The sequence below is a fragment of the Engraulis encrasicolus genome, chromosome 18 (assembly GCF_034702125.1).
Source record: "Engraulis encrasicolus isolate BLACKSEA-1 chromosome 18, IST_EnEncr_1.0, whole genome shotgun sequence".
NCBI lineage: Eukaryota > Metazoa > Chordata > Actinopteri > Clupeiformes > Engraulidae > Engraulis > Engraulis encrasicolus.
The window spans coordinates 50920690-50946254 of NC_085874.1; the positions used below are offsets into that span (position 1 = coordinate 50920690).

At 46.9% G+C, this 25565-nt stretch overlaps 3 protein-coding genes across 3 annotated transcripts; all 3 read right to left on the bottom strand.

Annotated features, from left to right (window-relative positions):
- Positions 1-18839: 18839 nt before the first annotated feature.
- On the bottom strand, positions 18840-20796 carry LOC134468693 (uncharacterized). Its single transcript, XM_063222580.1, has 4 exons — positions 20117-20796; positions 19741-19929; positions 19416-19622; positions 18840-19250 (listed from the first exon to the last, which is right to left on the bottom strand). Exons 1-4 carry the CDS (start codon positions 20646-20648, stop codon positions 18868-18870), a joined length of 1311 nt encoding a protein of 436 aa, XP_063078650.1. The 5' UTR covers positions 20649-20796; the 3' UTR covers positions 18840-18867.
- LOC134468294 (uncharacterized) lies at positions 20757-22075 on the bottom strand. The gene is made up of 3 exons (XM_063222234.1): positions 21375-22075; positions 20946-21267; positions 20757-20807 (listed from the first exon to the last, which is right to left on the bottom strand). The coding sequence occupies exons 1-3, from the start codon at positions 21617-21619 to the stop codon at positions 20757-20759; spliced, it is 618 nt and encodes a 205-aa protein (XP_063078304.1). The 5' UTR covers positions 21620-22075.
- Positions 22076-22737: 662 nt separating this feature from the next.
- Positions 22738-24386, bottom strand: LOC134468295 (uncharacterized). The gene is made up of 5 exons (XM_063222235.1): positions 24006-24386; positions 23650-23840; positions 23206-23567; positions 22869-22973; positions 22738-22748 (listed from the first exon to the last, which is right to left on the bottom strand). Exons 1-5 carry the CDS (start codon positions 24384-24386, stop codon positions 22738-22740), a joined length of 1050 nt encoding a protein of 349 aa, XP_063078305.1.
- Positions 24387-25565: the final 1179 nt, after the last annotated feature.

Sequence of the window (25565 nt, forward strand, 5' to 3'; positions counted from 1 at the left end):
CAGACCAAGGATCTTCTCCAATCTTTCACAATGGTACATTTGCTGTCATACATGTAAGCAGCACAGACTTACACTTTCACACTATGTACTACAATAATCGATTCGGTAATGCAATGCAATGCGGGGCATGGAAAATTCAATTCAATGCAGCAAGTTCCATAATCGATGCTGCAATTTTTTTTAAGTTTCAATTATTTCCGTGGATATTTCAGGAGCAAATGAATGTTAAATTAAATAAAAGCACTTCAAAGCATTGAAAACGGCAAGACTGAAAACAGCCAAAACAATGTTGCTCAGTATCTGACTACCGGTACTTGTATTGCCTCATCATGACTGATGAAACATTTACTTTGCTTTCAAAAGAAATGTAATGCATTGCAATGCATTGTAGAATGGAATGGAATGGCTACCTCCCAAATCGTAATCGAATCGTGAGGGCAGTGCCAGAGTTCGGGACTATATTAACATTGTCAGCTAAGTATAATGTCATGTAATAACAATGTAATGCATTACACAACATGACATATTGTATATCACACAGTAGAACGTTTTTTTCTGAGGGCTCCTAGGCTAGAATTACAGCATATACCTTAAGGAAACACCATGCAAAGTGCTTTTGTCAGTTCCGGGTAAAAACCCTTAACAGACTCCACTATTGTATGACTACCTGACATGGGCTGCCATTTTGAAAGAAACAGTGATACTATACTGTATATAAGGTGTCACCAACGTTGTGCCCGTGTGTCCTAGAGCTTCTGAGGTGCCCACCAAGGATGTTAATAAACAATGACGACTACCAGATTTTAGTCACAGTTAATGTTTTTTTTTTATTTAAATATGGGATTATTTATTCTTCATAACCTATAAGCAAATTATCGTTCAATAATAGTGTGATTTGAGAATCACAGAAAGCTAAAACATCAGTAGATGATTTTGAACAAAAGTAGCCCTCGGGTAGCCCTTGGTAGCCCTCAGACCCAGAAAGGTTGGGGACCCCTGCTGTATATCAAGTATAGAATGAGATAAAAGGAAGCTTCTGGTTAATTCCAAAGTATATACCTATATCAGATAAATCATACAAGTGACAGCGGCCATCTTGAAAATGGCAGCCATTTTGAATATTCATGTCAACTTTTCAAATATCCATATTACATTTACCAAGTGGTATGAATGGTAAATATGTCTAAAATATATTATATCCAAGAAAACTATTGTTGCTGGCGCCCATTTTGAAAAATGGCTGCCATGACCACCATGTTGAAAATTCACGATGGCTCCATATCCAGTTCTTTTTGGAATGCCTTTGGCTATGTGTACCAATTTTCATACTTGTATCACAAACTGGATGATTCATTTATATTTTGGAGCTAAGTTATTAGACTATAGGTGCCGCAGTATTAAAGGGTTTATGAAACGAAAACAAACGGTCATTCCCATTAAAGCCTTGTTTTTTCTGATAGCATCGATGAGACTTTGAACCCAATCATCCTGGAGGAACTTGTGAAAATGGCAACTCAAAGTGTGAATTCTGTGAAATTTGGTTTGACTAATGAGCTGGGCTGTGATATCATAGAGGAAAGGTTTGCTAGTATGGCGATCTGAGAAAACAACACACATTTGATGGACCCACATCTTATAAAGGAACCAAAATTCTGATACAAACATCAGTGTGTCGAAAAACCACACATCCAACCTCATGAGAAAAAAAAAACAGCAGCACAAATCTATTTCAGAGGCACTGATACATCTGCAGAAAGTGACATGTCTGACAGGCGAAGTGACGATTGTTGACATAGCCTGACAGTTCGTTTTGTTTATGGTTACGGTTGCTAAGGGCGCTTTGCCATGACCCAAAGATGACATGGCGTGTGTATTTGTTGACAAACGGGGGGTATTTTGATTCAATTGCGCGATATAGTGTGATTGAAATGCATGTACATGCAAAAATATTATCAGAAAAAACGGAGGTAATAGGCTGTTGGAGCAGCCCCGAAATCCTAAAAAAGAAGAAGAGAGAAAAAAAGTAGGCCTACGCTATATAAAAGTAGGCCTACGCTATATGCATCTCCGTTTATTCGCTAAGCAGTAGCCCAGTCTGTGAGTTGGCTGTCCTCGACCGAGAGCACCACGGAGGCTGAAGCGCGGATATCCTCCCAAAACCAATTTATTGACCAGTTGAATGGCAATCAACAAAAAGTGCATATCACGAGAGCATTCGCATCGGTTTGGCATGTAATGTGCATTACTCTTTCCTGAAAACAACATACAAAGCAGATGGACAAGATAAAACGTAGCCTAAAGCAAAGCAGTGCACGAGCAGTTACAGGGGCAGTTTCAGTCTGCACGCCGGCGATGTCAATTGTTGGAACTGCTTGAGACAATAGCATTCTCTTCAGTCCAACCATGCCCACGATCTTGTGGTGAAGCACGAGGGGTGGAAATGTGCCGAGCACAACAGTGACCACGAGCTTGCTTCAAAACCACGCCGGTGTGGCAGCTTTTGTGATATGCACCGGAATTCTCATCCACATGTACATCTGCTTGTACGAGGCTATGGCAAGCGATGTGGGACAAATGTATGGCAGGAAGCGAATGTCAACATAAACAGAGATTACACAATCTTCGATATGGTCAGCAAATGTTTTGGGGCTGTCATTTATGTTATGCCTACACTTTGGAATTAGATCAGAGTCTTGTTGTTACACAGGCATATTTGATTTAGCCCAACTGTACCCTATACTTAACTTTACTCGGTCTATCCTACAAGCAGATAGCATACAGGGCGGATGAGAATCCAGTGCATATCACAAAAGCTGCCACACCAGTGCCTGCGTACGAATTGGATCCACAGAGCCCTTGTTTTAGCCTTCTCCTTGTCGGGCCACAGTTCCATCATTCTTCACAGAAGGGAACTTGTGCAAAGATATTCCTTCTGTCAAGTACCCATTTTTGCAGCTGGCACCGTTCGGCCCTCCAGCAACACACTGCTTGACACTGCGCTTTGGTTTGGTACTAGCCGCCATTGATCTGAACAAGGTGGAATGAGGTGAACTTTCCCCTTTTATGTCACGCATATCATTTGCATAAAATTTGCATGTCACGAAAAAAAGTGAACATAACACTTTTTGGGAACGTTTTAACATGACTTTTAGGACAAAATATCACCCAGACAGTATCCCATTTTATTCACAAGGCTGAGAACTGTCAGAATCTGTCCTGGAAATGGTAAAATTCCTTTAGTTTGTTTTCGTTTCATAAACCCTTTAAAGGAAAAAACACATAGATGATAAATGGGTTAACTGGCACGTGAAATTTCTTCCAATTGAATAGAGTCTCCAGAGTTGAAACCTACACCCAGCCCCGGTAGTACACAAATTAGTAATCAATCATGTAACATTCGTCTAGTGCATTGAATTGTGTGGCTTGTGTCTTGAAATGCAATGTCTGCTCACCTGGGTGCCTGTGAGTGTGTGTGTATCAGGGGTGGAAGTTATACATTTTCCCCACCAGTCACTGTGGCAGGTAGACTCTAAAATCTACCAGTCACTCACAATTTTTACCCGTTCATATTCAACCGTTCCAAACATTGTAATGCCAAGTAAGATCCTTTTCTGATCAATACTTTTGTGTCAGAAGTCACAAATTCAATTATTGTGATGCCAATAACTTTTCATGACCAATTTGCTTAAACCTTTGATGTTGGATGCTGCAAATAATTCAGCATTAACCCGAGCGCCTGTAGAAAAAGTTCACCCGTTAAGGTGATGGGTGGGTTGACATATTTCACCTGCAAAAAGGGCAATTTCACCCGTCATTAGCAGGTGGACGATGGCATATTTCCATCCCTGGGGTGTATGTGTGCGCAGGTGAACTCATCGGGGTGGAGTACCTGCACTCCCAGACAGGGGCAGTACTGCTGCCACAGGAAGTGGATCCTGACACTCCTGATGGGACAGAAGAGGCATGACATAGATGTAACGACTGACGTTTCACTTGGCTTACTTACACTTATGGCAGTTGTATTATCTAGTTGTATGCAGTGTTGGGGGGGACGGGACAGCAATCGCTTGATAACATCATGACGTTATGACACACTGATCTGTAGAAAGTGTGCCCAGACGGCAAAATTCACAATACATTCATAATAGCAGGTCAGTGCTAACTACTTTTTGGATATCAGAAGTAATCTCTACAGTCCAGGGTTGCCAGATGAGGCAGATTTATTTTTTTTATACATGAACATTCTACAACACAGTTTAGTTACAAACAAAATTAGGGATGTATCTATTGTACAAAACAAGGGTTGCTTATGCCGTGTCCAGACCAGGAGCAAACAAAGCGACGGAAGTCATTATTTCTCCATGGAGGGCACGTCATAGACAAAGATTAACCTAGACTGGCAACGGGCCTTGACATTTTCTGATTTCTCAGCAGTCAGACCAAAGCAGACCGCCATCTTGGTGAAGACTCCCGTAACCACAAACTTTTACGTAACGACGTCATCTGTCCATAAGCAAAGTTCTTCCTGTATGTGAAATGAACTTCTAAAAGTGTCAAAAATAATGTGACGTTTCGTTTGCCGTATGTGTTGTGTATCTATAATAATTAGGGCTGTCAATATTAACGCGTTAATCTCGATTAGATTAATAACATTCTTGATCGCGAATATTTTTTTTTAATCGCGATCAGACTTCGCCAGAATCTCCCCACTTCTACCATCCATATGCAGCTCCTCTGTTAGTAGTCGGCTTAGCACTGTCTTCTTTTTGTCCCTTTTATGTATCCGTAGGTAGCGCGAAGGAGTAGTTGATACCGTAACCATAGAAACCTCTTGGGCTGTGTGTTGTAGTTGAGACTGAGAGGAATTCCGTTAACGTTTGGTGAAGTCAAATTCGAGATCCGGACAATGTCGGGACCCCTCAACGGGTTGTTTGAATTTAATAAACTACCCGACGGTAATGTAGATAAGACAACGGTTAAGTGCTCTCTGTGCAAACAAGTTTCAATATCACCGGAGTACGTCTAGTTTAAAGTACCACATTCAGGCCAAGCATCCACTGACGACAACTGCTAGCAAAGAGCAGCCACAGCTTCGCCAGACAACCCTGTGGCCAAGTCAAAGATGTGATGAATCGACAAAAAGGAAAGTTACGACGATGTTGGTCTAAGGGAGGTGCTGAAAATAGCCTTCTCAGACTCCTACACTGTGCCATCGAGGGGGACCATTACGAAGCGTATTGGGGAGATATACGACACGGAGAAAGCAGCGAAGATGGCCCTGCTGCGAAATGCCAACAAGGTGGCTCTGACCGGTGATTACTGGTCGTCGGTGAATAACCAGGCCTACCTTGGAGTTACTGCGCACCACATCGACGCTGACTGGAAGCTTCAGTCATTTGCGCTGACAGTTCAGCACACTGATGAAAGGCACTTCGCCGAAACGTGTGCCCAGCATTTCACCAAAGTGGCTGAGCAGTGGGGTATTGCGGAGAAGGTGTCTACAATCGGTACAGATAGTGCCAGAAACATGGTAGCAGCAGCTAGGATCCTGCCCTACACGCATATGCCCTGTATCGCCCACAGTGTGCAGAGGTCGATAACAATAGCCATCCGTGACAGCGGCCTAGAGAACATCTTGGGGAAATGCCGCAAAATTGTTGGGCATTTTAAACACAGCCCAGCTAATGCAGCTGAACTGCAACGCCAGCAAGTTGAGGATGGGCAGAAACAGGAGCCCCTCATACAAGACGTTTCCACTCGGTGGAATTCAACGCTTGCCATGATCAGCCGTCTCCTCCGGAACAAGGATGCTGTCAGAGCAACACTTGACCTCCATCGGCAGCAAAGAAGCACACCGGCCATGGTGACGAATGGTGAGCTGGAGAAGATGGAAAAGCTTGAAGCCCTTCTCGAGCCTTGCAGGTAAGCCACTTCGAGATTCATTTTATTAATGCATGAAAAATGTAAAATGATCAGTTATTTTTGTTTTGACTACTTACTTGTCATGGTGTAGTATGCAACTCCACTTTTGATATGGTCATCCTCTTTTTTTTTGTGGACGCATGTGTAGTGGAGCGCTGCTCCTTTAAGGGAAAGTCTGACGCTGCGGCACACGTCACCACGCCGCTCGTAGAGGCTTATGGGAAGTCTCTTCATAAACACTGCCAGTGGCTAGTATTCGGTAAGCCCGCAAAGTCCCCCTTTGCGCGTTTCATCGCCACCGGCGAATGCTGTGGTTGCTTCTCCCCTCGCCGTCGAGAGGAGTGCGGTGTCCAGTTCAGATCTAGGAGATGTGGACCATTTCTTGTCCTCGTGAGTATGTGGACCATTTCTTGTCGCTGTTTATGTGCTAGCCAGCAGCTAGTGGCTAACTTCGCGTCTGCTGTTCTATAGGTTGTGATTCCAACTTGGCGTCTCTTACTTGGCTAGAGTGATCTCTTGCTTCTCCACTGGCAAGGACTTCGGTGGACAATACCAACGGTTACCTTGCGCTTTTCCCGTCTCCTGCACGCCGGTATGTATTATAGTGGGTTAGCTTGTGCCTTTACCCAGCCCTGACTGTTTGTTTTCGTACCATGGTTGCTAACGACGGCCATTATTATGGTTTCAGCGTGTGGTCGCTACCGGCGCCTCGGCCGTGTACCTCTGTATTGGCACTCCGACTGTGAGAATCGCGCATCGGTGCACCCTCATCTCCGGGTAAGGTAACCTCTCGGCAGCAGAATCGTGTGATAGTGGGTGTCCTGCTAGCTTGGCTAACGCTCTCCTCCTCCCTCGCAGGTTGTATCCGTGTGGCCGTGGTCAGACACACCACGCGTTTAGGTGCACGAGCGGCGACTTTTAGCCCCGGTTGTGTGGTGCCTCTGGAAGCCGGGAACCCGTATCTCGGCTGCTGCTCCGGCCTCGGGAAATCGGACATTCGTGTGTGTGTGTGTGTGGGCGCTCGGCTTGGTGTGAGCTGGTGTGTGAGCCATTCCACAGTGTGTGTGCGTGTGCGTAAGTTGGTACGTGTGAGTGTGTGTGTAGGTACCTAGGGGACTGCACTGAGCTGAGCCTCTGGGGTTTGGTTTACCTCCTGTTTTGATTTTCGTTTTCTTTCGTTTGCTGTGCCTAATTTCCTTTTTTTCATTATTTCATTCAATTATCTAATTTCTTATTTTACTGCATGTGTTTACTGGATTTTGATTTATTTTGCATGGTTTGCTGTGATTTCTTGTTGTTTTCTGTTTGCCGTGAATTATTTCTGTTTGTTGTGAACTATTTCTTTACTTTTTCTTTTGTTAATCCTGAGGTGTGCCATTCGCCCTATTGTGTTAGCCGTGCCAGCCCCTAGTGGCAAAGTCTGACAACCTACCAGGTGTGTTGTTTATTGTGAATTAAGGAACATACTTTGGGGCAGGTGTTTACAGATCCGCGGGTGTGGTGGCAGCACACCCACCCCTGCACTTTACTGTTAACGTGAACATACTTTGGGGCAAGTGTTTATCTATCTGCGGGTGATTGCGACAGCACACCCACCCCACTGCACTTTGTGAATTGTGAGTACCTTTTTATATTTATTGCAAAGAGTGAGAAAAATATATTTTTATAACGCACAGAATAATAAAGATTTGAATTATTAATTGTCACCACTGTCTCTGCCTCCATTGTGCACGAACCTGTGTTTGCCTGGTAATCTATTGTGCGGGTACATTGTGTGTTGGTCCGGGGTATCTGTAACTACCCCTAATTCATTTCCTCCGGGGGCTCCACCCCCGGGGGTGGCGTAGTCGAACTACTTCCTGTAACGGTCTCGCCCACTACACATGGGTGGCATGGTGCTATATTGCCGGTGATAGCATTGGCCTTCATAATTGAGATAGATTTCTTAACTAGTTGCCTAGCCTAGATATTGGTTTTTGAAAAATGGCCAAATTGGAATGAAACGTGCTCAAAACGGACAGCACATGTTGCACATTGTTGGGATTTGAGAACGGGGATTCTCTCTCTCCTCCCTGTGTGCGTACATGCACGCTTGCACTCTTTCTCCTTGCCGAGAGCACACTTCTTTGCGCGATTCAAGCCGTCACTTTGGGCAGAGGAACGGAGATGCGTGTATTTAATTCAGGCCTATGTGTTGTCAGATCCTGTGTTTTAGTATGTATTTTGTGGTGTGAGGCAACAAATTAATTTCTTGCAGTTGAATAATTAATTGCTTTGGATCTTATGTGCTGGAATAATTGAATTGAATTCGGTCATATGTAACTGGCTTTTATTAATCAATTGTACTTTTTTTTTTCGTTTCAGGTATGTGACTGAGCTTCTGGGAGGAGAGCAGTACATCTCTTGCTCTGTGGTCCTGCCTGCACTCTGCCATTTGTTCCGGAAGATGGAGGGATGTGATGACGATCCGGGGTATGTGGTCCGGTTTAAGGCAGCCTTCACATGTGACCTGATGAAGCGCAAAGAAAATACTGATATCAAATGGTTGAGCATGGCATCGGCTCTTGATCCCAGATTCAAGGATCTCAAATGCCTCCCCAGATCAGACAGAGAGGAAGTCTGGAAGGCACTTACTGAAGAGAGTGCCCAGCAGCCAGAGGCTTGCAGAGAAATCGCCCCTGAACCGCCTGCAAAGAAAATGAATCTCCTGTTGGCAGTAGATTCAGATGAAGAAGAGGACCCAGCATATGACATGGCCGTGGACCGGTACAGAGCAGAACAGAGCATCTCATTGGAGGACTGTCCCTTGCGGTGGTGGTCTCTACACGCTCCGGCATATCCAAGTCTGGCACCTCTCGTGATCAAATATCTCGCCACACCTGCAACCACAGTGCCATGCGAGAGACTGTTCTCTCTCTCTGGGCACATCTTGCAAAAGAAGAGAGCAGCTCTCTCCACTGATAATGTTAACAGACTGGTCTGCATTAGCAACTGGCTTAATGAAAAAAAATAGCCCCCCCCTCCCAAAAAAAAAAGGGCAACTTCACTGTTGAGCAGTTCCAATCTTGCATTTTTTCTACTAAGCTTTTTGTTTGTGCGCAGGTTTTTAAAATGTTCAGCACTACCAGATCCTTTTGTACACACATACAAGCACACACACACACACACACACACACGGACACACACGGACACACACACACACGGACATACACACACACTCACACTCACTCTGTGGGATAGTGGAACTGAGATGCCGGGGAGGAGTGAGAGGTAAGAGGTAGTGGGGTATACTACAAAGCTGGTTTAGTGTTAAGCTAACCTTAAGGTAGAGGTAAATCATCTAATAGAGGAGCATGAGGACTCCAGGCTCCTCTATTAGATGATTTATGTCTACCTCAGGGTTATCTTCTTAACACTAAACCAGCTTTGTGGAATACCCCAGAGATGCCAGTTTGTGAAGTGAGTATGGCTTGCCTGTAAGTGTGTGATGTGATTGTGTATATCCAGGTTCTGAGTCAGTCCCAGCACCTTACACGCTCCCCATTTAAAAATTGGGGAAACTGTGTGGGGCAGTTCTGAAAAATGTAAAACATTGTTACAGCTTTGCAATTATTTGACAGTTATGTGTCAGTTATTGGCAACTACTTGACTAAACTCTTATCCTTATAGGTGATGAATTACTTTTATGTATGATTTTTTTAATTAACTTTAATGTTTAAGATGCTATTGAGTTCTAAGAACTAAGACGTATTGGAAAAAAATAAATGAATGGCCTGAAAGGCGAAACAAATCAGTCTTTGTCTCGATCCTTGTTTTATGCCAAAGAAGAGTGATCAGAAATACTGTGCATTAATGGTTTCAACTATCTTGAATTGCAAACTAACCATTTAAAAAATGTAAAATAAATAACGATTAATCGCGATTAACTTCCATATTTTTATGAGATTAATCGCGATCAAAAAAATTAATCGTTTGACAGCCCTAGTAATAATATATAACACTACATCATATAATACAACACAGCATAATGTTGTACAATGCCATTACACGCGAAGACGAGGGTCTGAATATCTTTCTGTCTGGGCAGCGTCTTCTGGACAGTGTTGCCAGATGTGTCTGACCAAATCCCGCCCAAAAGCTTCTCAAAAACCGCCAAAATGCGCTAAATTCCGCCCAAATTCAACAAATTACATTGACTTCTCCACCGACGCTCATCCCAAGTAGCCCAATTGGGCGGGCACCCGCCCAATCTGGCAACCCTGTTCTGGGAAGCTTGCACAGTCAGCTTTACTGACGGGTTATATAAACACCTATGTACATAATTGTAAATAACTCTGAGTAAATTATACCAAATAAGTTGCATACACAGAAGCATGACTGTTTCAGTATCACAAAATATCCTCAAACTGACTTACATACAAGGCAGGGTTGCCAGATGAGATGATGATCGTGTGCCCTTTTCTACCCGAAGACCGCCTTCCTAAACGGCCCGATTTGGCGAGAAACCGTCCGATCTGGCAAGACCGCTCAACTTCTGGGTCTATTATAAAACGTTTGGTGGTAGTGAGGGTGATTCCTTTCCTGGAGTGACAATATAGATGTTACGATGTCAAAATCTTACAGAAAATTATTGAAACCCACTTTGGTAACATTGTAGTCACAGTTTGAAATCGTATGCATTCCTATGGCTCACAACTCTGATAGTCTTCACTAGGAGGAGCTATGTCTGTGGGAGGAGCCGATGGGGCGCGAAAATCGCAAAGATGTCTGCGCCCAGTCAATCCGTAATTCTGCTAGTGCCTTGAACCGCCCATTGCCAGTCTAGGTTAATCTATGTCTATCGGGCACGTGACCAGCGGTAACAAATCGAATTTGCCAGGAGCGAAGCTTCTTGAGCGACCAGAGCGAATTTCAAGGTCCATTTTATCCTATGCTAATGAGCTATGACGCGGTCTGGCGAAAACGGGTGAAAACCAATGGAAATCCACAGATTGTAGGGTCCGGGGGTCGGCGGAAACACACGTGTAAACTTTGGTTCCTAATTCCTACTCAAAACAACAATGACCACTGAGCGACTTATCGCTGTGGTGTCCGGGTACCTGCTCTTCTATGATCCAACTTGTTTTGCTTATAGGGACAACCATAAGAAGCAGTGTTGACAATTAAATGTAGCGACTTTTGGCCACCTCTGGCGACAAAAAAAATCATCTAGCGACTTAGTGACTTTTCAGGCTCAATCTGGCGACTATTTCGCTTGTCTTGTGAGAGGCAAATCGGTCTCCCTCCCCACGACACCACACAATGCATTTTCAGTGGCAGGTAGAGATAGACGTGACACATGATGCACTACGGTGTGGCAGCTTTTGTGATACGCACAGGAATTCTTCGATATGGTCACCAAATGTTTTGGGACTGTCATTTATGTTATGCCTACACTTTAGAATTAGATCAGTCTTGTTGTTACACAGGTATATTTGATTTACTTAAACTGTACCCTGTACTTAACTTTACTCGCAGATAGTGCCTATCACAAAAGTTACCACAACGGCTCCTTGGGATATGCATATGACAAATTTAAATGAGCACTAGCAGGCTGGCGCACCGACCGCAGTGAATCCCGGCCCCGGGCACTGGCGACTAAAAAACTCATCTAGCGCCTTTAGCGACTTTTTGGTGCATCTTGCGACTTTTTAAAATGTGCATTTTCAGTGACAAATTCATCGTTTTCCCGTCAGAACCATTTCCCACGGTTAAGCAGGATCTCCATAAAGTAGCTAGCACCACCCATTTGTACTGTCGACGAAGGCATGGTGGCACGTTTTCTGTAGATCAGTGCGCCGTACGTGACGTCATACGTAGCGACTTCTAGCGACTTTTCTGCAAGTTCATAGCAACTTTGGCTGATTTTCTTTTGGCAGCACTGTTTGGGAGCTGAAAGAGCCCGATCCTCATAGTAAGAAGAGAAGAACCGCATCTCAAAGAAGAGCCGAAAATCCCATCACTTCTGTGAGTGTGTGTGACACTACCAGCGGAACCACATCTGTTGCCGCAGGGTGCAGCGTGACTCTGGATGTCGGCCACAACAGTGTGAAGGGGAACTGGCACTTGGCCCTCGTATGTGTTTGTTGCAACAACAACAAAAAACTCCAGTCAATAGAGCTCTTCAGCGTTGACGTCAACTTGTATGCGGCGTTTGGACTACCGGTTCGATGGCGATTTTTTACATTGCAAAACGCCATAGAGATTCAGGTTTGGCAAAAATATAAGTTGCACGGCAACAACGAACATTAGCGTGTCCCCGCATCCCTTTCTCATTAGTGGAACGGATCGTATCATCATGTTGGTGTATTCACATGTTAAATCATGACGATTATAATTCAATATTGCTAACCCCTTTCTGATCATTAAAACTTCCGAACTACATACTTTCCTTTGGTTGCCATGGGTACAGCCCTCCGCACGTACATGCTGTTAGATACAGGCGCCGCTTCTGTAGTCGCCAAAAGCTTCCGGGTTTAGCATATGGACGCAACATCGTATTTATGTCGAAGTTTGACACAAAGTGATCAACCATGTCATACCTACAGCCTATTTTTAACACCCTCGACAGTTTGCGGGGGTTCGCTAAGCGCGTGCTTGCACTCGGAGCTTATTTGAAATTTACCCCTATTCATTCTCAATGGAGGCCGGAAGCCGATACGAACCAGGAAGTCCTTAAATGCTAACATTAAAGACTACAATCTACTACATGCTTCCGCGTTACTGAAGAACTCTATAGAAGTTGCTGCATCATGTTACCTGATCTGTAGAAAAACGTGCCCAGATGTCTACGTTGATAATACAAATGGGCAGTGGTAGCTACTTTTTGGAGATCAAAGTTAATCTGCAGCCCTTCTTCACCGTGGGAAATGCTTCTAACGGCTGCGCAGAGTTACAATGATTTTGTCAATGAAAAGGCACGTTTTTAAAAGTCGCTATATTCACCAAATTAAGTTTATAGTTGGCAGGGACGGCAAAAAAAGGCTAAATCTAAAGTCCCAAAGACTAATTTGGCAACACTAGTCTGTGTCCGTGTGTTGGTGACACAACCTGCTGTTGACCCTCCATGCCGCCACTGGGTTTGTGCGCAGTGTTGCCAATTGGGCTACTTGGGATGAGCGTCTGCGGGTAAAAACGGGAAAAATTGGCCATTTGGCTTTTTTTTCCCCCAGCTGTTTTGGGCCCATTGAGGTCAATGTAATTTTTTGAATTTTGGTGGTTTTTAAGACCCTTTTGGGCGGGATTTGAGCAGAAACATCTGGCAACACTTTGTGCGGCGACTGGAGGAGTCTACCATTTATTGTAGCCGTGTGTGTATGTGTGTGTGTGACAGTACCAGAGGAACCACATGTGTTGGTGCAGGGTGTGCAGCGTGACTCTGGATTAGTAATGTGTCGTTCACGAACGAACCGTTCGTTTTGGACGAGTCTTTGAAGTGAACGAAGAGAACTAGTTCCCCGCCTCTCGTTCACTTCGTTCGTTGGTGAATCACCGGTCTGTCACTAGTCAGTCAGACAGTAGCAGAAGTGGTCGTCCAATGAGCATTTTAATCTGCGCAAAGGGGCACCACTTTATCTCTTAATGTGATATCTTAATATTACCAGAGTTTTTAGTTCATAATTTAGAAGAGCTCAGCAGTTCACATAGTCCACAGTTCACAGCTCTGAACGAGCTGAGCTCTCGTTCCTGAACGAGGAGCCAGTGAACTGCAGCCAATGGTTTCCATGACCACGAATACACAACTTAACGTGGCAGAGACAAAGGCATACTTCTAGTTGGAAATGCCACTTGTAAATGATATTTTATTCTTTTTTTAATGGGTGATACTGTTCAATACATAAAATTAATCTGCAAAATAGGTTTCAGGTGATATGTTTAGACACGAGGAGCACCTTAGATCTACACAGCACAGCGAGAACGAACTGTATTGAGCCCGCGAGCGAGAGATCAGCCTCGGCGCATAGCAACAGTCTCCATGACCACGAATAAACAACTTAACGTGGCAGAGACGAAGGCATACTTTTTGGTTAAAAGCAGCTTGTAATTGGGCTTTTTTAAATGTGTGCTGCTGTTAAATAAATAATATAACTAGGCAAAATGAGTTAAGTTGATATGTTTGGACATGAGAAGCACACAGGCAAAGTATGAATGCCCCCCTCCTCCTCTCGTTCACTGAACTAGTTTTGTCATTCACCCCTTGCTCTCCTGCATTGTGGCGTGACGTAATCAAAATGAACGACTGAACGAACGAATTCCTCAGCAGAACTGAACGAAGAGAACGAACTGGCGCGAAAGAATCGCCATGCTCTTCACTACTCTGGATGCCGGTGTCCTGTCTATATGAGCTACCCGTCAAGATGTGATCCTTTTTGCTACTGCGCATGCGCACACCCTTGCGGCGGTTTTCGCGGGTGATTGCCCATCGAATTGTGAGACCGCAAGTTACGATACAGGATCCCCTGAGACTGTCAACTTCAGTGACTCAAACTGTAGCCTATGTCATCCTGAGGTTACCACCAGTCATCCATAGTCTAGGTAGCCTATAGCCTGTCCACCGACTGTCATGGACTGAAAGTTACATTTGCTACTTTGTTGCCTGACCGTAAGCTCACACACTCAGCCTCGAACATTGTAACATCGATCAGAAAAGACTATTTATGTAGAAAATTATTGTGTAGACTATTTATGTAGAAAAAATCGCCACCTCTAATTGAACTGTCAAAATGCTCCCTCCACCCTTTTCACTCAAGAATTTGCATCGACTGCATTGTAAAATGCCTGAACATGGTAAGAAATGCACTGGCGTGTGGATGTTATGAAATTATGATTCCGGTCATTAAAAGACAGACATCTGCCAAAACAAAGCCACAATACGCTATCTGATATCTGGGAATACCTAAACCGCGCTTGTTTATCCCCATAGCACATGATTTCATGTGACAATTTGCCTTGCGAGCCCACGTCGCATTGAAACCAAACCAACAGCAAATGACTACATTAAACAACCCGTAGCCAGGCCCTAATCCCAAACACTTTCTCCAGTATTTGCGCAAACTCAACTCAGTCTCTTTCATATGGCACGTTTCTTAAGTTGCTCAAACGAGAGGCTCACGGTTTTTAGTGGTCAGCAGCCGCACGTTCTAAACTCCGCACGAAATAAACAAAGTAATGGTTATTAAAACAGTCCTACGTGGACCGATTGAAACACCTTCCGCGGAAAATCAAGATCGCTCATTTAGATGAGGCATCGCAAATCGATAGAACACCACTATCGAATAGGGCGACCGGTCGCTCATCTCGACGAGGCAACACATCTCGACAGAACACCGGCCACAACAGTGTCTGTGTTGCAAAAAAAAAAAAAAAAGAATAGCCAAAGTCGCTATTGGCTTGCTGAAAAACACAGCTTTCTGCTGGAAGGGCACTTTTCCCAGGGGATCAGGATTTGGCTGATTAGCTTCGCCGATTAACAAGGCACTTCCTCGTCTCAATTCTCACAAATTTGCTCATTTCCGACGCCACTTCGCTCAAAGAGGGTGGATGCGATTGGTGTGTGCGCAAGTTTAGTGTTGGGCACACATACCTATACAGGTGTGTGGTTGGGCACCTCCATGCATCCAATGCCCGTCTTCCATATATCTTTCTGGTCAATCGTAAATCAGTGATTAATGTGGCACCTAATTGGCTGTGTAAACTGTCGGCGGAAACGACTCCATCTTTGAAGTTGAAAAATTCGTTCAATTTTGGCTGAATTCACTAGCCTAGCATTTCCCATTGAAATGACTGGAGTCGGGACTTATTCACTCTCTTAAGTTCTTACGGTAGGGACATATAGGAGTCGAAGTGAAGAGAGGCGATATCCAACAGTAATCAGGTCGTCGCGGCGAATCAAATGGAATTGAACTGTTATGTTGTTGATTTGATTGGGCCGCGGCAGGCGAATTTGCTCCTCATTTGCATAACATTAAACTTTCTTTAATAATTTCGCTTCGCTTCTTCCCTGTTCGCTTGCTATCGCGTGTCTTCGCCTCTCTCATAGGAATGAATGGCAAAGTTTGCAAATTTGCGTGTATGCGTCCCTACCATTATACTACCTCCATGACTTCTCCAGTCGTGGCAAAAGTGTTGCCAAATTGAAATCAGCCAAACTCGCTATTAGCTCGCTGGAAAGTCGCTAGATGACACGCAGGACAAGCTGATCTATAGACAATGTACCCACATGCAGTGTTGCCAGATGTGTCTAACCAAATCGCGCCCAAAAGCTTACCAAAAAACGCCAAAATACGCCCAAATTCAACAAATTACATTGACCTCTATGGACCCAAAACAGCATTTTTTCCTGATTTTTAACCGCTCAATCCCAAGTAGGCAACACTGCGCACATGTCTACGTTCATAATACAAATGGAGCAGTAATAGATACTTCTAACTGCGGCGCAGAGTGAGTTACAATTATGCTGAAAAAATGATTTTGTCACTGAAAAGGGCCAGAGGCAGTAAGGCAGCCACATATTATGGCTTTGTTTAACTTCCATGTTTTATCTCATGGAGAAATGACCATTACTCATTGGGACAATGTTAAGTCGGTCCTAAGAAGTGTGTAGACAAGATACGACCTACGCGACCCAGGTAGCTGAGGAAGTTTCGCCATGAATTTGCTTTATATGCTCTGGACGTGACATTGACATGTTTGATTTAGCTTATCACATAACGGCTCTGGGGTCCGTTTCTCGATTCTTGTCGTTGCTAACCGTCTTAAGACCGTCTTACCGTTCCCTTGGATTTAGTGGTTGTCTTTAGTTTATTTCATATGTAAGTTAATGGCAGACATACTTGTAAAGAAATAGAGGAAATTCTGTAAGTTATTAGCCTACACATACAAGATTTATTTGAATGAAAAATGAATATGGTGTTTATTATAGGTTCAAAGTACTAGCATTTCTCAAACACATCATTTGTTGTTTAATTGTGGACGCACAGCAGTAATTCCAAGAGTCATTGTACAGTTAGATTGCAGATGGTTTGTGGATATCACTGTCATCAGTGCATCAATTGAAGCAGAACAACCCAAGTATTACGTTAAGTGCAAGAGCTGAAATACCCAGTAAAGTGTGCATGCAATAATAAATAAATAAATAAAATAAATAAGGGCCGGTGCTTGTGGAAAGCCTGCACACCGCGACAAGGTCCCTTCCCTTGTGGAGGGCAACTATATACAAATAAATACAGGCACACAATATATACACGCACACAATAAATACACGCACACTATTTACAACACATGCCCCAGACAGACAGGAGGGTGTCAGCAGTTCGAGAGCTCAACCCTGGTCCCCTGCATCTCCCTCTGCCAGTCCCCCCATGGTTGCAGTGCAGTGCATTTTGCCCCCCCGACGGAAGTGCCCAGTCTTGTTTATTTGCAGCTGCCCGCAGCTGTAGCACTTTGGGGGGTCTCTCTTCCGTGCGGAGGGCTGGGGTGGTTGGACTGGCAGTGTCTGAGAGAGAGCAGGGAGGGGGGAGGAGATGGGGAGCTCCCTCACCCTCTGCTGCTGGGGCAGCGAGAAGTCTCGGAGAGGCCCTGTGGCCCGGGTAGAAGGTCCTGCTGCAGCCGCGGCAGCTGTTGGTGGTGCTGGGTTGGCCAGGACTAAACGGACAGGGAGATGGAGCTGTCCTGCCCCTGGTGCCTGGCCACTGTGCACCACCGCTGGTGCTGCCGCTGAGGGAGGTGGTGGGGCCGCCGCCAATGGTGCCATGTGCACCAGCACAGGTGCTGCTGCTGCTGCTGCTGCTGCCAGTCGTCGTTTTGGCAGTACCAGTCTTGGTGTCGGTGCTGCTAGTGGTGGCGGCGGCATCGCAGGTGCTGGCGGTGGCATCGCTGGTGCTGGTGGTGCCTCCGCCGCTGGTGATGCTGGCGGCGTCCCTTGGGCTGCAGCGCCTGGTCCCGGTGCCAACAGGAGCCTCTCCTTCTCTCGAGTGGTCCTAGTGAACCTAAAAAATATAAAACACAATTCCAAGAGAGACTTCAGTAATGTGTCCAAGTGCTGTGATGCACTCGACTGTACTAGCTATGTGCAGACAGCAAACCTACCACTGCGAGAGGGTCTTATTATTTAAACTGGCCAGTTGAATTGGCGCCCGAGCCATCAGTCGTTGGTGACCCAGCAGCAGGTTCCGGATGTGGTGGTAGTACATCAGAATGTGGTCCCACCTACCCCTCCTCACCCCCTGGCAGCGATAGGACGTGTTGGGGTAGATGAGGCACAATTCTGTGCACACCGTCTCCATCACCCGGCTTACGCTGGGGCACGTGGCAGGTCCCGATCCTGATCCAGTCAAGCAGCTGTAAAAGACACAGACAGACAGACAGACAGACAGACAGACAGACAGACAGACAGACGGACAGACACACAATAAATGACAGAAAGACAGACAGAACAAAACTAACTGTAGTCATAATGATAACAGTACCACATTTAATTTGAACCAGCATTGACATGACATGACATGACATGAGGTGGATTTATTCTTGTACTTACCGCTTCAGGTTCTGCAACCCTGGTATACAGGGTTGCGAGCCCTTGCTTGACCGGAAGCGTCCCGTGTCCGGCTTGTCCTTGGGCTGAGAGGGGTAGACCAACCGGGCCCTGTCCATCGGGGACAAGGCCTGTTGAAGGGTGATGAGGCGGTCTACCCCCCTCTCGGACAAAGCCGCTTCCCCCCGCATCTCCACCAAGGCTCTGGCCAACTGGACCACAGCCAGGTACCCAGGCTGGCCATCCGGTCCTACATATTCCTGTGAACATACACATACAACAACAACACACACACACACACACACACACACACACACACACACACACACACACACACACACACACACACACACACACAATAGCAGAGTAATTAGTCAGATGCTGAGCTGCATGTTGGCATACTCGGAAGGCATGCTCACCTCAGCTGTCACCTCAGCTGGCTCCTGAGGAGGTGGTGGTGAGGACCGGCCTGGGTTGTGGAGTGCGGGGTTCGGGACGTCTTCGGGACCTGCTGGCTCGGGCGCCTCGTCAGTTGGATCCCATGACCACGGATACCTCTGAGGCTCTTGGAAGTCGCCCGGTGGAGGGACAGTCAGGTCCTCCACCTCTTCCTGGACGACATCAAGTAGTGGCTCCTCAGAGGGTGGGGGCAAGATGTTTCCCCACTCGTCCGTGTCCGGAGTGTCTGGGTCCAAGCTGACGTCCTGCAGCGCTCTGCCCGTCTGGGAGTACAGGTACTCAATCCCTATGAGTTCCCCTAAAAAACACACACAAACACACACGGGTGCGGGCACACACACACACACACACACACACACACACCACATATGCTTTTCATACTACTGGACAAGTCTGGAATGTTGTTTTTTAAAAAAGGAGTTCCTGAACTGATTATAATGGGAAGCCTTTTAAAATAATGTACCTGTGTACTCCCTGGGCTTGGTGTGGTCCTCGAAGAGAGTGCTTCCCAGCACTTCCTGGCTGAGCTCTTCGAGGGAGCGCTGCAGGGGGCCACCGTATGAGCGGAGCTTTTGCTCTCCCCTCGCCATGGACACCGCACGGTTCTCGTTCCACCGCTTGAGCCCTTCCAGGAGATATGCCTGGAAGAGCCAGGCACTGGCACTATCTCCTGAAAAGACAAAAGATAACAAAGACTAAACAGTTAGTCTCACACACACACACACACACACACACACACACACACACACACACACACACACACACTTTCACAAGAGGGAGGACTTTACCTGGAATGAAGAGGTTCAAATGCAGGTGGAACGATTCTAGGGAAGTGGAGCCTCTGGCACATCTGTACACTGGCAGACTGGATCCCCCCGAGTCCAGCCTGCCCGTCTCTCTGTACAGCTCCACTCCCGGCGGGTCCTGGATACAGGCGAGGTGGCGTCTCTGCTCCGCCCATATGTCGTGGATGCGGTCTTTAAAGGTGTACATGCAGGTTAACCACCACAGATGATTAATATGTACTTTAAGCACTCAAGACGTGTGTACATTGTAACTGCCACATATACCCAAACAAATCAACTATTATGGATAAAAGTTTAAATGTGTACTACCAACAAGGAGGCGGTGAAACTTCTTTTAAATCTTAACCTGCACACTCACCATTAAACAGGGAAATGCCCATCGTGTCACGTCCCCACTCGCTGCTGTAGATGGCGATGAGGTCATCGATCAGCCGCTGGGACTCCTCCGCGCCTCTGGTCCGCCTGCGGCAGTGGGCGGCCATCGCCCTGCGGCTGATGAGCCTCATCACAGCAGCGTCGTCGGGGACGGTGGTCATTCCCTGTGCCACCATCTGCTGCTTCTTGGCTGCAAATAGCCGGGCCGTGTCGTCAGCATCCCACTCGAAGATGGCAGAGGACAGCTGCTGCATGAAGGGCTTGTACAGCTGGTGGCTCTCGGTGGACACACCTGACGCAATGCGGCGCATCAGGTGCCATATGTCCAACCGGACCACCAGCTTGTCCCACTCGGGGAACATGTCAGCTGTCTTACCACCTCCATGCTGCGAACAACAGTCCCGGTCGACGTACAGAAGCAGCGGTGGCTGTACCCCAGCGTCTCGGTACCGCCTCATCAACCCGGCAGCCATGGGCTTCAGGCCGTCCCCCTCGGCGGCCGTGAGCACGGACATCAGCACCTGTCCGTGCTCGTTTCCGACGTTGGAAGCCCATGCTGCGGTTCCCTTGGCGGCACCGGCAAGTTTTCGGGTCACCTGTTGACATGTACAAATAAAAACATCTTAATACATGTCATTTGAAGTTGCTGCGGCGCTGGTAGGTCTTCGGGTCACCTGTTGACATGTACAAATAGAAACATCTTAATACATGTCATTTGAAGTTGCTGCGGCGCTGGTAGGTCTTCGGGTCACCTGTTGACATGTACAAACACAAACATCTTAGTGGCATACAATGTCTTGGCATTGGCTTACCTTCTTGGTGGAATCCATCTTCAGGATCTTCCCGAAGATGGAGGTGACCCGGGCCTTCGCGTCCTGGAGGCGGGAGAGGATGTTGTGGCCGTAGACGGTAAGCAGCCACCCTGGAAGTGGGACAGGGCGCATCGGCGGCGGCGGCTGGACATCGGCCACGACTCCCGCTCTCCTGAAGGGCTTCATGACGCTGAGGTACCTGATGGTCTTCCGCATCCACGACTCCGTGTGCAGCTCACGGATCTTGTTGTAGTGCTGCGTGGCGCTGTTCCCCCGAGAACGCTCGCGCAGCATGGCAATAACCCGCCAGTCGCAGGAGAGCCTGGGGAAGAGGACATGCGTTGTAGAACAGCCACACATGCACACACAAAGAGTAGTACATCCCATTGAATGACACGGTGTGACATTAAGTGACAAAATGCAACTTACTTGTAGGTGAGCACAGCTGGAAATTGGGCCAGGTGTTCGGGCCCAAGCTGTTGCATCACCTCCTGCGACCATCCTGCTACCTTCCTCTGACATCGACTGCATTCCAGGTATTCGGTGGCCATGAAGTACCAGGAGTCGATGTCCAAGACCCTCCGGATGGTCTTGTACAGCCCAGCCTTGGTCAGGAGCTTGTTACAGCCGGGCTGTGTGCATGCCGGCCGGACACCCCACAGGCGCTGGGGCATCCAGAGGAACAACCGACACGCGAAGAAGGATGCAGGATTGGCGGGCGGCTGAGTGTAGTTTTGCCGGGGCTTGGGGGGGTCCCACCACAGGTCCAGGTCCTCGGTGAGACGGGTCTTCCCCCTGCTGTCCACCCGAAACAGCACCCCGGCAACCCACTCCTGCTGTTCCCTCGAGAGCGCGGTCCGCCAGCTCTCCGGCAATTGAGGCTGTGAAGACAGACAGGCACATTGTAAGAAAACAGTGGTGAAGCACCTACCAGTAGTAGTTGATTACACAGTGCAGTGTGGTTTATGAGTTTTTCCTCCTCACCTCAGCCACAGCAGGAGTGGGCATCGGCTGCTCCGCATGATGCTCCTTCCTCTTCCTCTTCCTCGGTGGAGGTGCGAGGGTGGCCGTTGGCGGAGCAGCCTTGGGTGTAGGTGAGGTGGGCCGGGCCGGCCGGGCGGTCATCACGGCGGCGGTGGGCCGGGCGGGCATCGCGGCGGTGGGCCGGGCAGCGGGCATCGCGGCGGTGGGCCGGGCAGCGGGCATCGCGGCGGTGGGCCGGGCAGCGGCATCAGAGGCGGAGGAGGAGGAGGTGGAGGTGCCATCACAGAAGGAGGGGGGGGGTTGAAGGGCCTGTACGTTGACTTCAGATGCACACACACACTAAAACTTAAGCACTGCACAGTCACACAGACTTAGCCAATGCCAGAGACAGTTAATGAGACAGTTAATGAGCTCAACCAACAAGAAATGCATGCATGGTATGATTTCTTCCCCCATAATCATGCAGCCCTTATGCATGGCTTACAAAAGCACCATTAATGTGTGATTTTAGTGAATGGAGACGCACATGAAGAGAAAAGATATACACAGACCATCTACCGACCATTACCAAACAGTTAGTGCAAGAAGCTGGAAGAGTGTCATTAATAACATGGGAAGGACAGATGTACACTAGGGGTGGGTATACACATCATCCAAAGACACCATGTATACATACAGGAAGTGGAAGATAGGAAGTGCTAGTGCGACTAAGCAGTGCAGTGACAGAGAGGTTGTGAATCTACTATTTAACTACAAGTTTTATCTATTACGACATGCATACCGTTGTTTCAAAACTTACCTTTCTCCTTCAAGAACCAGCTTTATGATTTCACAAAAACAAATACACATGACAGGTTAATTCATCCAATACATCCACTTTCAAACAATATTAAAATAAGCATTTCTGATAGAGGAGCGCTGGTTCTGTGAGACATTTACCCATCTCTATGTCACTGGCTGCCTGGACCAGCTCCTCGTCCTTCACCTCTACGGAGGGGGTCGGTGATGGACGCCAGGGAGGCCGGTCTCGAGCGGAAGGAAGTGCTGTAGGTGAAGAACACAGCATAGAGCACAGTAGGCCAGAGTAACATCATTGATAACAAAGAAAATTAGGACCATCATACAGAAATACACAAATGGTAATACACACTGCATGCCTGACTAACTATATTTACATATAACACCCATCTACAAACATGATCTGGACTCAGCGATACAAACTACACATTTAAAGCAGTAAGTTGGACAGTTTGTAAAAGCCAGAAGTCAATGTTACCTGGAGCTGCAGGCCGTGCCGCTGGTTTGCCCACGAGCTTGTGGACCTTGGCCTGCAGCTCGCCTGAGGTCATGGGACGCCGGGAGTGGAGGAGGGACTTCAAGAACGGAGCAGCCGGCTTCCGTGCTGAGGTGGTGGTGCTGGTGGTGGTGGTGGTGGTGCCACGGGTGCTGGTGGTGGGTGCGCTGGTGGTGGGTGCGCTGGTGGCGGCGGTGGCAGCGGCAGCAGCACTGGTGGCAGCACTGGTGGCGGTGGTGGCTCTTCTTGCCGGCTGCTCCTTGTCCCTCCCCAAGATGTACTTCCTGGCGGTGTCCATGGTGGTCCCATGCCTAGGCGTCTTCCGCTTCAGCCAGTTGACATAGCTGCAGGACACACATGAAGTTTATAAATAATGCCAAAAGAACACACAAAACTACACAGGCCTCAACCACAATGTCTCTTCACCTCATCCTCTCCGGGTCAATGCTGTCGTACAGGCCCTTCAGCGTGTCCCAGCGGTAGTCCCCAAAGCCAACAAGGAGCTCGCCCTTGTCCCGGGACTCATTGTAACGCTCCCGGGCCTCCGCCTGCGCTCTATGGAACCTGACCTCCTCCTTCACATCCGGGTAAGCGCAGGCGTACTGGGCGAGTGCATCCTTCAACAATCAATCAGTCAATCAATGAAAATGACCCATAAAGCACATTATCATACATAATTGTCATTCAGTGTGCCTAATATAATTATTTAACTATCACCTCAGGCAGACGACAATAGGGTTGTTTTAATTTTCTTATTAAAGCAAGATACTGGAAGCATGTACCTTGTTGGACATAAGTGGGCTCTGGGACACGCTCGTCTCCCGCTCCTTCTGGTGTCTGGCGAGGACATCAGTAGTCCAGCCCACGTCGTTCTCCAAGAGCCACTTGAAGGTCTGACCCTGGTACTGACCAAACTGGATGCTGTGGCGGCTCAGCACCAGAGTGGGGTTCCCAGGGTCTCCGCCCTCGGAGACGACGCGGGCTCGCGCCTCCTTCTCCACCTCCTCCGGCTTCTTGGCCGGGGCCGACGACGCCCTGTCGCCCCGCTGCCGGGCAGCATGGCCGGCCTCAATAAAAGGCCTTGCTGCCTGAGTGGCCCCCAGGGTGAGGAGGGGGGCCTTGCCTTTGTTGGCAGGCTGATACCTGAAAGTAGGTTTCTCCATCTGCAAATACAAAAATAACACTCAAATGCAACATTAACTTTTGCTGAACCAGTGCACATACATACTCTTGGGGATAACAACAGCATCCCCTCATCATGGAATTAGACAACATATATCTTCTTTTCTTGGTGAAAACCACTGCCATCATCAGATTTATGTTATTCTGTGAACCAATACACTTACTGGACAATGTCCAATAAGTTTATTTGAGATATTTCATAGTGACACCCCAGTTTACACAAACATAACTATCCCTCTGCTATAAAAGCAAGCACTAACATTGTCACAGCACACCGTAAAAGACCCTCATATACACTTTGGATGCAAACCAATGCAAACTAACTCATATCTTTATTGAATAATAGTGTATTTGCACTGCATTAGGACGAACATACAATACTGCAGTGGTTGCCGTGATATTCATCGCACAGTATACTAAATGCACTATTTATGCCATAATGCGTTTCGTCCTGGGTTGTTTTAGTGAGACAAAAAAATATGTATTATTAATATGTTCTAATAAGTAGGTTACACGTAGTGTCACACTGTCCGTTGCATAGCTAGCATAGCTAGCAGTCTGCGGTCAGTGATTTTCGACATGCATAATATTCGACGTGCATAACCAAATCGACGTGCATAACATTCACAACATACACAATTTTATGAAACACACACATAGTGGTTTACATCTTCTTTGTAATAGATTTGTAAGTAAGCATGTCGTTTACGATCTTTGGCAACCATATACGTCCTGATATTTTGCATACTAGGTTAGCGACCAGCGCTGTTAATAAGAGAATTTACAGCCAAATCAGACGTGCATTTCCACCGAAAACGTCAGAATCACCCGTCGGTTATAACAACAACAAATCAATACTTTACTCCGATTGCATAACATATTATAATTAATGTATTTACTTGCATATTCACGGACAATATTACTTACAGCGTTAGCAGGAAATTCAAAGCACAGATGTGGTGACGTCACGTAACTGCATTCAACCCATTGGTTAGTTGTGGAAACGTCACCACACCTGAATTCAACCCATTGGTTAGTTGTGGAAACGTCACCACACTGAGCTGAGCTGTGATTGGATGTCCAGACAGAGACCATGGCCTGGATGACACGCAAATTCGTGAAGCGTTCCATATTTATGATAATTTTTTAAAACTTATGAT

Bases quoted from the DNA above. Each gene is read 5' to 3' on its own strand.
- LOC134468294 (XM_063222234.1), bottom strand. From the start codon at position 21,619: ATGCCCCAGCGCCTGTGGGGTGTCCGGCCGGCATGCACACAGCCCGGC. The intron at 21,268-21,374 runs GTAAGTTGCATT...CCTCTTCCCCAG, and splicing joins CCAGCTGTGCTCACCTACAA to GCTCTCCTGCGACTGGCGGG. The intron at 20,808-20,945 runs GTAAGCCAATGC...ACATGTCAACAG, and splicing joins AGATGGATTCCACCAAGAAG to GTGACCCGAAGACCTACCAG.
- LOC134468295 (XM_063222235.1), bottom strand. From the start codon at position 24,386: ATGGAGAAACCTACTTTCAGGTATCAGCCTGCCAACAAAGGCAAGGCC. The intron at 23,568-23,649 runs GTGAAGAGACAT...TGTGTCCTGCAG, and splicing joins ATTGACCCGGAGAGGATGAG to CTATGTCAACTGGCTGAAGC. The intron at 22,974-23,205 runs GTAACATTGACT...CTTCACCTACAG, and splicing joins GGCACGGCCTGCAGCTCCAG to CACTTCCTTCCGCTCGAGAC.
- LOC134468693 (XM_063222580.1), bottom strand. From the start codon at position 20,648: ATGTCCGTGCTCACGGCCGCCGAGGGGGACGGCCTGAAGCCCATGGCT. The intron at 19,623-19,740 runs GTAAAGTCCTCC...TTGTCTTTTCAG, and splicing joins TTTGAACCTCTTCATTCCAG to GAGATAGTGCCAGTGCCTGG. The intron at 19,251-19,415 runs GTACATTATTTT...TGTGTTTTTTAG, and splicing joins CAAGCCCAGGGAGTACACAG to GGGAACTCATAGGGATTGAG.